This window comes from Hyperolius riggenbachi, chromosome 10 (genome assembly GCF_040937935.1).
Source record: "Hyperolius riggenbachi isolate aHypRig1 chromosome 10, aHypRig1.pri, whole genome shotgun sequence".
Taxonomy (NCBI): domain Eukaryota; kingdom Metazoa; phylum Chordata; class Amphibia; order Anura; family Hyperoliidae; genus Hyperolius; species Hyperolius riggenbachi.
The window spans coordinates 48,500,621-48,514,610 of NC_090655.1; the positions used below are offsets into that span (position 1 = coordinate 48,500,621).

General features: G+C 47.2%; 1 protein-coding gene across 1 annotated transcript in view; it reads left to right on the forward strand.

The window, feature by feature from the left end:
• Window positions 1-13,990, forward strand: part of PHB2 (prohibitin 2) — a 32,587-nt gene that overhangs the window by 453 nt on the left and 18,144 nt on the right. The window contains exon 2 of the mRNA XM_068259406.1: window positions 7,247-7,375. Coding sequence (XP_068115507.1) covers window positions 7,249-7,375 — 127 coding nt within the window. The 5' untranslated portion in view covers window positions 7,247-7,248. The remainder of the gene's footprint in view (window positions 1-7,246; window positions 7,376-13,990) is intronic.

Consider the following 13,990-nt stretch of genomic DNA (forward strand, 5'->3'; position numbering starts at 1 on the left):
ACATTATTAAGATACCCACGTGACCTGAGTCCTCTCACTGCTCAATCCACAGTGTATGATGTAATGTGCAGCAATCCCAGCACGACATCCCCATTCTGTCCTGGAGGTGCTAGAAAAGTGAAGGCTGGGAATAGTAGCCTTACTCTGTATATTGTGGAGTTAGGTTTTCTATTGTATTTTTAGGGCCTTTCCATGTACTGTTGAGCTGTGTGCACAGCAAGCAGTTACCAGGTAGAAGTAAACAGTTATCATGCAGTTACTAGGCAGCAGTGAGCAGTTGAGTTTGAGTGGCATTTCACTGCCTATCAGCGGTCTGTGGAAAGGAGGCCTTAGTCAGTTGCTCTCAGTTATAACTTAAAGTGTACCAGAGACTAATAACAAAAGATTTATACATACTTGGTGTTTCCTTCAGCCGCATCCGCATGGATCGCTCCCATGCTGCCATCCTCAGCCTTCTCCAGCTCCGGCACCAGGTCCCGTAACGTCAGCCCGTCGCGACAGTCTGCGCAAGAGAAGTGCGACCTCTATGTATCTCTCCGGCAGTTGCATTGCTCTCCGACTGAAGTTAGGCCTCTTTTCCACTAACTGTTTACAGGCAATGAAATGCCTTTCAAACTCTCACAACTGCTTGCTGTTGCCTGGTAACTGCCTGCTGCTGCCTGGCAACTGCTTGCTGAGCACACAGCTCAACAGTTCGTGGAAAAGAGGCCTTACGGGACCTGTTTGCGGCGCTGGAGAAGGTGGAGTGATCCGTGCGGATGGGGTTGGAGGAAGCCCCAGGTATGTACACATCTTTTGTTGTGACCATACGCCAATGATGTTTATAGGCATTTTAATACAAATCTACTTCAGTCTGCCGCGGTCTATAGGTGGTTTTGTTAGACCTCTTTTCCACGGGCAGTTGAGCTGTGTGCTCATCAAGCAATTACCAGGCAGCAACGAGCAGTTACCAGGCAGCAGTGAGAGTTTGAGAGGCATTTCACTGCGTCTCGGCTGTCTGTGGAAAAGATGCCTTACCCCATTTCATGTGCCAGGGAGTCTAGGGATGGTCAATGATATGCAAATAATTTTGAGTTGATGCAGGATTATGCAAATGTATGCAGTTTGTAAATGGACCAATCAAATTTTCCTCAGCAGGATTTGATTGATTCATGTTCAAGCTTCATAAATTTGCATACAAAATGTGCACAATGCTGTACCAATTTGAAATTAATTGGATATCTAAAATAGGTTTGTACAAAGTTTTGGCGGTACTATTCCGTTAGCCAGGCGCAACCACCAGGTGGCATTAATTACTATACCCCATCCAAGCCGCCATGGATAGTAGGGAAAGATGTAACTCTGGTGGAGTTTTATCGCCACCTAGTGGATGCGCTCGGCTAACGGAAAATAACCATTTTGGCTCAGTGTGAACTCTCTACTAGGGGCGATAAACGATATGCAAATATTTCGGAGTTTATGCAAATGTATACATTTTTATGCAAATATATGCAGCTTGAAAATGGACCAATCAAGTCCCACCCAGATTTTTCATGATGCATATATTTGCATAAAATTTGACATAAATTTGCATAAGCTCAGATGTATTTGCATACCATTGTTCATCCCCACTTTCTACTTTTCTTTGAAATATGCAAATAATTCTAAGTTGATGCAGAATTATGCAAATGTTCCTGCATCTATGTCGCTTGAGAATGGACCAATCAAATACTTCCACTTCAAGATTTAATTAGTCCATTTACATTTTAGATTTTCATAATAATTAGGGCACCAAGCTAGGTTAGGGGAACCAGCAGAAAACCTCATAGGGGAATTTGGCTAACGTGATTGGGAGGCCGACACCCTTTCAAACGGCTAGGTTTCAGATAGGTTGCAGTACATTGTGTCCACACCAGGGATGATCAATGAGATGCAAATTGTTCTGAAATGATGCAAATTATGCAGTTTGAAAATGGACCAATCCAGGTTTAAATTGGTCCATTTTCAAGCTGCATACATTTGCATAAATATGCATCTACTTGGAACAATTTGCATATCTGTGATCATCCCTAGTCCACACTATTCAACTGATCACAATGCTTTGTTCTACTTAGCACCATAATTAGCATAATAACAAATATGTAGATTTGGGCAAGATATTTAACCACTTGCCGACCAGTGGATTTCGGTCTGATCTGTGCTGCGTAGGCTCTCCAGCCCGCAGCACAGATCAGGTTTTAGCCAGGGCGATCAGACTTACCCCCTTTTTTCCCCACTAGGGGGATGTCCTGCTGGGGGGGTCTGATCGCCGCCGGCTCTCTGCACTTTGCGGGGGGGCTCTTCAAAGCCCCCCTCCGCAGCGTTTTCGGCGCTCCGTCCCCCTCCCTCTCCCTCCCTCCCTGAGCTGCGCAGGACGGATATCTGTCCTGCGCATTGTAGGATAGGCTTCAGCCTATCAAATGACGGCGATCCCCGGCCAATCAGAGGCCGGGGATCGCCGATCTGCCTTACGCCGATCTGCCTTACGCCGATCTGCCTTACGCCGATCTGCCTTACGGCGCTGCTGCGCAGCAGCGCCGTATGATGTAAACAGCGGGGATTTCTTCCCCGAGGGTTTATTTTGCCGGCGAGCTGCGATCGGCGGCTCTCCGGCTGTTCACGGAGACAGCCTCCGTGAACGGACATGGAGTGGCCGTTTCCATGGAAACCCACAGACGACCAGTTTACGCCAATCGGCGTTAGCTGGTCCTCAAGAGGTTAATAAGCACAATTCAAACATAGCTGGTATGTAGCTTTAAAAAAAATAATAAAAAAAATACATATGGCAGTCTTGTGATAACCTCTCACCAGCTCTGTTTGGTGAAAGCATTCCAGTGCTGTGATCTGAGAGATGCTCTTGTGTCTGTAATAATTCAACTGGGTTAACCTTTAGCAACCAATTTATTTAGAGGTCTGTAAGTGATCCAGGCCAGTTTATTTGAGCACATTTTTTTATTTATTTGTTACATTTCCTTACTACTAATTAGTACTGCTGTAATGTGTTTATGGCCACTTGTCACTAGGGTGCAGTGTGAGACAATAAGGGCCCATTCACACTAGAAGTGCTTTTCTGAGCTTTTTGCGGTTGATTAGCGTTTTAAAATCTATCCCATTCACTTTCACAAAAAGCGCAGAAAAGATCGAGGACAAATTCCTGCGATTTTCGCAATCGTGAAATCGCGGTGATTTTTCTGCGATTTTAGTGAAAGTGAATGTTAAACGCTAATCAATCGCAAAACGCTCAGAAAAGCTCTCTTAGTGTGAATGGGCCCTTAAAGAGGACTTCTGCTTTGTTCCTATATTTTCTGTAGGCAGAGAGACATCAAAGCATTCCAAGAATTTACAGCACAAGTTCTGCCGGTTGAGGTCAAATGCAGTGCACTTATCTCAAACAAGATAATTCCTTTGAAGCTGCTAATGGGTTAAGAGCCCAAGGAAACCCAACATTAAATTTGAATTACATTTTTGTTACATTGATTAGTGTGACTTATAAGTATGACATGTTAGAACTTAACTTTTCAAATCCAGGAACCATTATGTAGCTCCGCTTGCCTGAAGCTGTGCATCTGTCCATTCAGGCATTGGTTCTAGTGATGAGCTCACGAGTAGTGAGCTATTCGAATCCGTGATTAAAATGAGGCTTAATTGCCCCAGGTGTGCGGCTGGGAGAGAGACTGCGCACAGCTGATGTGTATTTGTTGATCAGGGATGGTGACTGCGCACAGCTGATGTGTCTGTTGATCAGGGATGGGGACTGCGCACAGCTGATGTGTGTCTGTTGATCAGGGATGGTGACTGCGCACAGCTGATGTGTGATCAGGGATGGTGACTGCGCACAGCTGATGTGTGTCTGTTGATCAGGGATGGTGACTGCGCACAGCTGATGTGTGTCTGTTGATCAGGGATGGGGACTGCGCACAGCTGATGCGTGTCTGTTGATCAGGGATGGGGACTGCGCACAGCTGATGCGTGTCTGTTGATCAGGGATGGTGACTGCGCACAGCTGATGTGTGTCTGTTGATCAGGGATGGGGACTGCGTACAGCTGATGTGTGTCTGTTGATCAGGGATGGGGACTGCGCACAGCTGATGTGTCTGTTGATCAGGGATGGGGACTGCGCACAGCTGATGTGTTCAGGGATGGTGACCGCGCACAGCTGATGTGTGTCCGTTGATCAGGGATGGTGACTGCGCACAGCTGATGTGTGTCTGTTGATCAGGGATGGTGACTGCGCACAGCTGATGTGTGTCTGTTGATCAGGGATGGGGACTGCGCACAACTGATGTGTGTCTGTTGATCAGGGATGGGGACTGCGTACAGCTGATGTCTGTTGATCAGGGATGGGGACTGCGCACAGCTGATGTGTGTCTGTTGATCAGGGATGGGGACTGCGTACAGCTGATGTCTGTTGATCAGGGATGGGGACTGCGCACAGCTGATGTGTGTCTGTTGATCAGGGATGGGGACTGCGCACAGCTGATGTGTGTCTGTTGATCAGGGATGGGGACTGCGCACAGCTGATGTGTGTCTGTTGATCAGGGATGGGGACTGCGCACAGCTGATGTGTGTCTGTTGATCAGGGATGGGGACTGCGTACAGCTGATGTGTCTGTTGATCAGGGATGGGGACTGTGCACAGCTGATGTGTGTCTGTTGATCAGGGATGGGGACTGCGCACAACTGATGTGTGTCTGTTGATCAGGGATGGAGACTGCGCACAGCTGATGTGTGATCAGGGATGGTGACTGCGCACAGCTGATGTGTGATCAGGGATGGTGACTGCGCACAGCTGATGTGTGATCAGGGATGGTGACTGCGCACAGCTGATGTGTGATCAGGGATGGTGACTGCGCACAGCTGATGTGTGATCAGGGATGGTGACTGCGCACAGCTGATGTGTGATCAGGGATGGTGACTGCGCACAGCTGATGTGTGATCAGGGATGGTGACTGCGCACAGCTGATGTGTGATCAGGGATGGTGACTGCGCACAGCTGATGTGTGTCTGTTGATCAGGGATGGGGACTGCGCACAGCTGATGTGTGTCTGTTGATCAGGGATGGGGACTGCGCACAGCTGATGTTTGATTGGTGATGGGGACTGCGCACAGCTGATGTGTGATCAGGAATGGGGACTGCGCACAGCTGATGTGTGATCAGGAATGGGGACTGCGCACAGCTGATGTGTGATCAGGAATGGGGACTGCGCACAGCTGATGTGTGATCAGGGATGGGGACTGCACACAGCTGATGTGTGATGGGGATGGGGACTGCACACAGCTGATGTGTGTGTTGATCAGGGATGGGGACTGCGCACAGCTGATGTGTGTGTTGATCAGGGATGGGGACTGCGCACAGCTGATGTCTGTGTTGATCAGGGATGGGGACTGCGCACAGCTGATGTCTGTTGATCAGGGATGGGGACTGCGCACAGCTGATGTCTGTGTTGATCAGGGATGGGGACTGCGCACAGCTGATGCGTGTCTGTTGATCAGGGATGGGGACTGCGCACAGCTGATGTGTGATCGGGGATGGGGACTGCGCACAGCTGATGTGTGATCGGGGATGGGGACTGCGCACAGCTGATGTGTGATCGGGGATGGGGACTGCGCACAGCTGATGTGTGATTGGGGATGGGGACTGTGCACAGCTGATGTGTGATCGGGGATGGGGACTGCGCACAGCTGATGTGTGATTGGGGATGGGGACTGTGCACAGCTGATGTGTGATTGGGGATGGGGACTGCGCACAGCTGATGTGTGTGTTGATCAGAGATGGGGACTGCGCACAGCTGATGTGTGTTGATCAGGGATTATTATTTATTGTAATTATAAACGGCCAACATATTACGCAGCGCTGGACAATAAATATATACAATGATATAAGGATGACAGACATAACAAGGTTATACAACATAGAGCAAAGTTATACAAGGCAAATTGTACAAAATACACGATCATGCGATATGGGCTGGCTAGGTAGGCCCAGTCATACAAGTACAGGCTGTCATAGGACAGGAGCACACAATCCTGTAGATTACACTAGAGAAGGGAGGATCCTGCCAGAGGCTTACAATCTAAAGGGGTGGGGTGGAAACACTAGGTGGGGCTGTAAATTATTCATCAGAGAGTTACTGTGTGGCAGGGGGTGGGTAGGCCATCTTAAAGAGGTGGGTTTTGAGGGCTTGCTTGAATGTGTTGAAGGAGGGAGCAAGTCTGATGGGCGGTGGAAGGGTGTTCCAGAGGGTGGGGGCGGCTCTGGAGAAATCCTGCAGGTGGGCATGGGAGTGGGAAATGCATGAAGCGGTGAGGCGAAGGTCATTGGAGGATCGGAGGGGTGTATACCTGTGAACTAGTTCCGGGATGCAGGTAGGGCTGGTTTGTGCACAGATTTATACGCCAGGCATAGAATCTTGAAACGTATCCTGAAACAGATAAGGAGCCAGTGCAGGGATTTACAGAGGGGAGATGTGGATGCGGAGCGGTGCGAAGAATGGATGAGTCTTGCAGCCCCGTTCATCACTGATTGCAGGGGGGCAATGCGTTTCAAGGGGAGGCCAGAAAGGAGGGAGTTACAGTAATCAAGGCGGGAGATTAGTGCATGGATCAGCAGTTTGGTCGTGTCCAGAGTTAAGAAGGGGCGAATCTTGGAGATATTACGGAGATGGAAATTGCAGGCTCTGGTGATGTTTTGGATGTGGAGGATGAAGGAGAAGTCAGAGTCCAAGGTGACACCCAGACAGCGGGCCTGGGAGTTAGGGCGAATGGTTGTGTTGTCGATTGTGAGGTGGAAATGGGGACTGCGCACAGCTGATGTGTGTCTGATCAGGGATGGGGACTGCGCACAGCTGATGTGTGTCTGTTGATCAGGGATGGTGACTGCGCACAACTGATGTGTCTGTTGATCAGGGATGGTGACTGCGCACAGCTGATGTGTGATCAGGGATGGTGACTGCGCACAGCTGATGTGTGATCAGGGATGGTGACTGCGCACAGCTGATGTGTGATCAGGGATGGTGACTGCGCACAGCTGATGTGTGATCAGGGATGGTGACTGCGCACAGCTGATGTGTGATCAGGGATGGTGACTGCGCACAGCTGATGTGTGATCAGGGATGGTGGCTGCGCACAGCTGATGTGTGATCAGGGATGGTGGCTGCGCACAGCTGATGTGTGATCAGGGATGGTGGCTGCGCACAGCTGATGTGTGTCTGTATTTTTTCTCTCCACAGCCATGGCACAGAATCTGAAGGACTTCGCTGAACGGCTGCCCAAGGGACCCCGCGGTTTGGGAACCGGATTGAAGCTGCTGCTGGGAGCGGGGGCTGTGGTCTACGGCGTGAGGGAGTCCATATTCACAGGTCAGATACATATGGTACACAGGCAGTTCCCTACATACAAAACAGGTTTGGTTCCTGGGAGGTTGTAAGTTGAATCATGTGTTAAAGAGAATCTGTGCTGTGATTTTCACAATAAAAAAACAACAAACCAATCGATTCACTGTGGCCTCCTGGATCTCTCTCCACCGTGATCATGGCTTTTAAAAGTCAGTTTTAGACAGTGTTTACAAAGAAAAAAACAGGAAGTGAGTTTGTGTGTGTGTGTATATATAATGTTACAGTATACTACAACTTTTTATTACATAGTGAATTTTCTGCCCTCCAGTCAGGGATTCTCATAGTTTCTCAGCATGGGCAGCTCCCTCCCCCCTCAGATAAACTGAAAGGGAGAGCAGAGACCTGTCTGTGAGGAATAAACAAAGCACACACACTGAGTCTGCAGGGGGCGTGCATAACTTCTCCCTATCACAGCAGAGGCAGCACATTCCTCTCTGGGTAGACAAAGCTTGACAAAGAAAAGAAGATTGGATATATTAGAGACTGTGCAACTAGAAAAGGCTGCAGTAATCCAGACCACATTAGAACAGGTATAGGAACTTATAGGATACAAGAAATAAGGCTAAAAATGTTCTGACAGTCTCTTTAAACATGATGAAACATGAATTTGGATTTACCTTTGGGCAGCTTTGGATTTGGGCATATAGTATAAACAGCGGTTTTTGGCTGTTTTTAAATTTGAATCTGCTTTTAAAGTATACCTGTATCCACCTGAAAAAGTTACTCACCTAAGCGGGAGGGCTTGCGCAAGTCCATGCTTGCACATGCACAGTACAAAGCCACATTTCTTTGGAAGTACTCGGAGGCCCCAGTGCTTCTGTAGCTTTCCGTGGAAACCCAAAGTCGGACCGCTGCAATGGGGGCCCCGGCGGTGGAACGAGTTGATTCAGGGAAGGCTCTAAGAGACTTGGGCCTCTTTTCCAGGGGCAGTTGAGCTGTGTACTCAGCAAGCAGTTACCAGGCAGCGTTGAGCAGTTATCAGGCAGCAGTGAGCAGTTGTGAGAGTTTGAGGGGCATTTCACTGCCTATCAACTAGGCTTGAATGATTTTAGGAAAATATTGAATTGCACAATTTCTGTCAGAAATTGCGATTTCAATTAACGATTTTCAATACTCAAAGATGGATCAGCACACTGATGGTGAGTATGAGTTCCCACAGTATAGGTAGCCACATAAAGGTGCCCCCAGTATAGTTTAGCCAGCTATAGGGGCCACAGGACAGGACAGGTAGTGTGTAGGGGCCACAAGACAGGTAGTGTGTAGGGGCCACAAGACAGGTAGTGTGTAGGGGCCACAAGACAGGTAGTGTGTAGGGGCCACAAGACAGGTAGTGTGTAGGGGCCACAAGACAGGTAGTGTGTAAGGGCCACAAGACAGGTAGTGTGTAGGGGCCACAGGACAGGTTAGGCAGTGTGTAGGTGCTTCAGCCTCCAGTTCCCCCTTCTCCCCTCTGAACTTACCTGCTCTGCTCCTTTCCCCTGCTCACGGCCATCTCCTCCAGTAAGTTCCCATTACAGTCGGGCGCACCGCATTGCACGCTATCTCAGTGGGAACATTACAGAAAATGCGGCTCGTTCTCGGCAGCTATTACAGGGGATCAATTGGTGGAGATGATGATGATGCCTTCGCCAAACCAATCGAAGCCCCTGTGAATGAATCCACATGCCTCCAATTTCCTCGAATCACAAGGCCTGTTGATTCATAAAAATGAAAGTTTAGTTGTAGAAAAAAAAAAAAATCTTACACTTCCTGGTAACTTCCAGGAGAGTGTACAGCGCCAGCTAGTTTTAGAAAAATATTAAAGTTCAAAAATATATACATTTAATATTAAGACCCTGTTTACCCCCACCCCGTAGCTGCAAAACAAAAACACATGCAAAACTAAATAAATAACATTTTAAGAAAACATACATAAATAGTTACCTAAGGGACTGAACTTTTTAATGTATATGTTGTAAGGGTATATAAGGGCTGGTGCACAACTAGAGCGTCTCTGGGTGCTTTTTAAAACGCCAGCACTTTCAAAAGCGCTTGGCTAATGTTTCTCTATGGGATGGATCACACCAGAGCGATGTGATTTTTCCCAAAAAGCAAACGCGGGTCCTGCAGCATTTCTGAGGCGATTCAGCCTCAATATTAAATATAGGAAAGTGGAAATCGCTGTCAAAAAGCGCCAGATCAGAGCGATATTCCAAGCGTTTTTGTTACAAAACCAGTACACAAGCAACTGCACTGTACAAGCTACACAAAAACTCTCCAAAAATCGCTAGGTGTATATAGAAAATAGGCACATGCCTAGAATCGCTTAGAAAAATCACTTCTGAAAGCGCTGAGCATTTGTGATTACGGTTTTAGGTGTGCACCAGCCCCTTAATGTTATTTTTTTGCCCAAATGGACTTGTAATTTGGACACAAAACTGAAAAAATGCACCTTTATTTCCAAGTATGGCACCATACATTATAGTAGGGAAACATTTAGACTTTGCAATAACCGGGACAAATGAACAAATAAAATGTATGCATATTATGCATAGTAAAAAGTTTTACTTGAAAACTATAATGACCGAAAACGTATGAATAATGAATTTTTTTATTTCTGTTAAAATGCATTTTGAATAAAATAATTCTAAGCAAAATGTACCACCCTGTTGCTTCCGTCCTTAAAGGATACCCGAACTGACATGTGACATGAGATAGACGTGTATGTACAGTGCCTAGCACACAAATAACTATGCTGTGTTCCTTTTTTTTTTTTCTCTGCCTGAAAGCGTTAACTATCAGGTATGCAAGTGGCAGACTCAGTCCTGATTCAGACAGGAAGTGACTACAGTGTGACCCTCACTGATAAGAAATTTCAACTATAAAACATTTTCCTAGCAGAAAATGGCTTCTGAGATCAAGAAAGAGGTAAAAAGGGGGAATTTCTTATCAGTGAAGGTCACACTGTAGTCACTTCCTGTTTGAGGCAGGACTGAGTCAGCCACTTGCATACTTGATATTTAACTCTTTCAGAAAGAGAAAGGAAAAAAAAGCAACACAGCATAGTTATTTGTGTGCTAGGCACTGTATATACATGTCTATCTCATCATGTCACATGTCAGTTCGGGTATCCTTTAGAGAGAGTCTGAAGCCGGGAATAAATCTCGCTTCAGACCTCATAAATAGCAGGGGCATGTGTGCCCCTGCTAAACCGCCGCTATCCCGCGGCTTAACGGGGGTCCCTGATCCCCCAAATCCCCTCGGTGCAGCGGGGGAGCGCTTCCTGGTTGGGGCAGGGCTAACCGCCGCAGCCTTGCCCCACGCGCGTCTGTCAGCGCGTATCTCCGCCTCTCCCCCGCCCCTCTCAGTCTTCCTTCACTGAGAGGGGCGGGGGAGAGGCGGCGATGCGCGTCTGATAGACGCGGCTGGAGGCAGGGCTGCGGCGGTTAGCCCTGCCTCCAGGAGCGACCAACTGTTGCAGTGGGGGGTTTGGGGGTGAAGGGACCCCGTTTAGTGGCGCGATAGCGGCGGTTTAGCAGGGGCACACGTGCCCCTGCTAACTTTGAACGCTGAAGCGAGATTTATTCTCGCTTCAGAGTCTCTTTAAGATGAAAACACCTGCAGGCTTAAAGTGAACCAGAGACGAAGCATCCTCATGTATTTTACCATATACAGGTCCTTCTCAAAAATTAGCATATTGTGATAAAGTTCATTATTTTCTGTAATGTACTGATAAACATTAGACTTTCATATATTTTAGATTCATTACACACAACTGAAGTAGTTCAAGCCTTTTATTGTTTTAATATTGATGATTTTGGCATACAGCTCATGAAAACCCAAAATTCCTATCTCAAAAAATTAGCATATTTAATCTGACCAATAAAAGAAAAGTGTTTTTAAAACAAAAAAAGTCAACCTTCAAATAATTATGTTCAGTTATGCACTCAATACTTGGTCGGGAATCCTTTTGCAGAAATGACTGCTTCAATGCGGCGTGGCATGGAGGCAATCAGCCTGTGGCACTGCTCAGGTGTTATGGAGGCCCAGGATGCTTCGATAGTGGCCTTAAGCTCATCTGGAGTGTTGGGTCTTGCTTCTCTCAACTTTCTCTTCACAATATCCCACAGATTCTCTATGGGGTTCAGGTCAGGAGAGTTGGCAGGCCAATTGAGCACAGTAATACCATGGTCAGTAAACCATTTACCACTGGTTTTGGCACTGTGAGCAGGTGTCAGGTCGTGCTGAAAAATGAAATCTTCATCTCCATAAAGCTTTTCAGCAGATGGAAGCATGAAGTGCTCCAAAATCTCCTGATAGCTAGCTGCATTGACCCTGCCCTTGATAAAACACAGTGGACCAACACCAGCAGCTGACATGGCACCCCAGACCATCACTGACTGTAGGTACTTGACACTGGACCTCAGGCATTTTGGCATTTACCTCTCCCCAGTCTTCCTTTAGACCCTGGCACCTTAATTTCCGAATGACATGCAAAAGTTGCTTTCATCCGAAAAAAGTACTTTGGATCACTGAGCAACAGTCCAGTGCTGCTTCTCTGTAGCCCAGGTCAGGCGCTTCTGCCACTGTTTCTGGTTCAAAAGTGGCTTGAACTGGGGAATGCGGCACTTGTAGCCCATTTCCTGCACACGCCTGTACACTGTGGCTCTGAATGTTTCTACTCCAGACTCAGTCCACTGCTTCTGCAGGTCCCCCAAGGTCTGGAATCGGTCCTTCTCCACAATCTTCCTCAGGGTCCGGTCACCCCTTCTTTTTGTGCAGCGTTTTCTGCCACACTTTTTCCTTCCCACAGACTTCCCACTGAGGTGCCTTGATACAGCACTCTAGGAACAGCCTATTTGTTCAGAAATGTCTTTCTGTGTCTTACCCACTTGCTTGAGGGTGTCAATGATGGCCTTCTGGACAGCAGTCAGGTCGGAAGTCTTACCCATGATTGCGGTTTTGAGTAATGAACCAGGCTGGGAGTTTTTAAAAGCCTCAGGAATCTTTTGCAGGTGTTTAGAGTTAATTAGTTGATTCAGATGATTAGGTTAATAGCTCGTTTAGAGAACCTTTTCATGATATGCTAATTTTTTAAGATAGGAATTTTGTGTTTTCATGAGCTGTATGCCAAAATCAATATTAAAACAATAAAAGGCTTGAACTACTTCAGTTGTGTGCAATGAATCTAAAATATATGAAAGTCTAATGTTTATTAGTACATTACAGAAAATAATGAACTTTATCACAATATGCTAATTTTTTGAGTAGAACCTGTATATCAGTGGGAACATTAGAGAAAACACCTACCCTGCTCTCTGTTTCATTATTTACTGTTCAGATTGTTTCTTCTCAGCCTAGATAAAATCCCTGACTGAGCATTCCAGTCTGGCTTTGCTATAATGACTCCGCTATAATGATTCCTGAGCAGAGCCACAAGGGGGCAGGCTTGGGCTTGAGAAGACAGCACAGAAGACACTCCGCTATAAATATTCCTGAACAAACCCAGACTGAATGCTCAGTCAGGGATTTTATCAGGGCTGATAACAGGCAGGCTGAACAGTAAATAATGAAACAGAGAGCAGGGTAGTTGTTTTCTCTAATGTTCCCACTGATATATATGGTAAAATACATGAGGGTGCTTCATCTCTGGTTCACTTTAAGTGGTTAATTAAACAATTCCAGTTGCCTGGCAGCCCTACTGGTCTATTCGGCTGCAGTAGTGTCTGAATCGCACCAGAATCAAGCATGCAGCTAATGTTGTCAGATCTGACAATGTTAGAAACCCCTGATCTGCTTCATGCTTGTTCAGGGTCTATGGCTGCCAGTTAGAGGCAGAGGATCAGCAGGATAGCCAGGCAACTGATGTTGTTTATAAGGAAATACATATGGCAGCCTCCATATCCTTCTTGCTGCAATTGTCCTTTAACCACTTAAGTACCAGCGGTCTCTGCCCACTTAAGAACCAGGTACAATAACGACGGAATACCGATGAATCACCGCATATACCCGTCGCAACCGCCGCACGCCAGGATCCTCAGGACATCCACTCTGCCCATGTGAGCCGCTTTCATTAGCTCCTGACCGTGTCTATCATTGTAAGCCAATGGGAGTAGCTTACATTGATGGACACGGCCAGGAGCCAATGAAATTGGCTCCTGTCCGGCTCACAGGGCTCTGCCGTCATAGAGACAGGCAGAGCAAGTGAGCTGCGGTGACAGACGGCAAGGATTCATCGGTGAGATCGGCGGAAGCGACAAAAATGGCGGATGTGCGCAGCGGCGGTGATTGAAATCTATGCCCTGTCAGCCAGGTAACCACCAAAACGGCGTAGATTTCTAGTGTTCTCCCCAGAATTTTTTTCCAGCTGGGTGGCATGAAAAAGTAGCCGGGTGGGACGAGATGAAGGAATACAGGACCGGCCCTTTTCTGCACAAGTCTGCTTACAGCATAGGAGGAGGTGAGTCGATGACAGCCGGGTGCTCACCAAAACTAGCCGGGTGGAGCACCCGGCTAAAAGAGCCTGGGGTGAACACTGGATTTCAATCACCTTGGTCCTTAAGTAGTCCATTGATGTGTGCAGATCTGGCCAGCATGGGG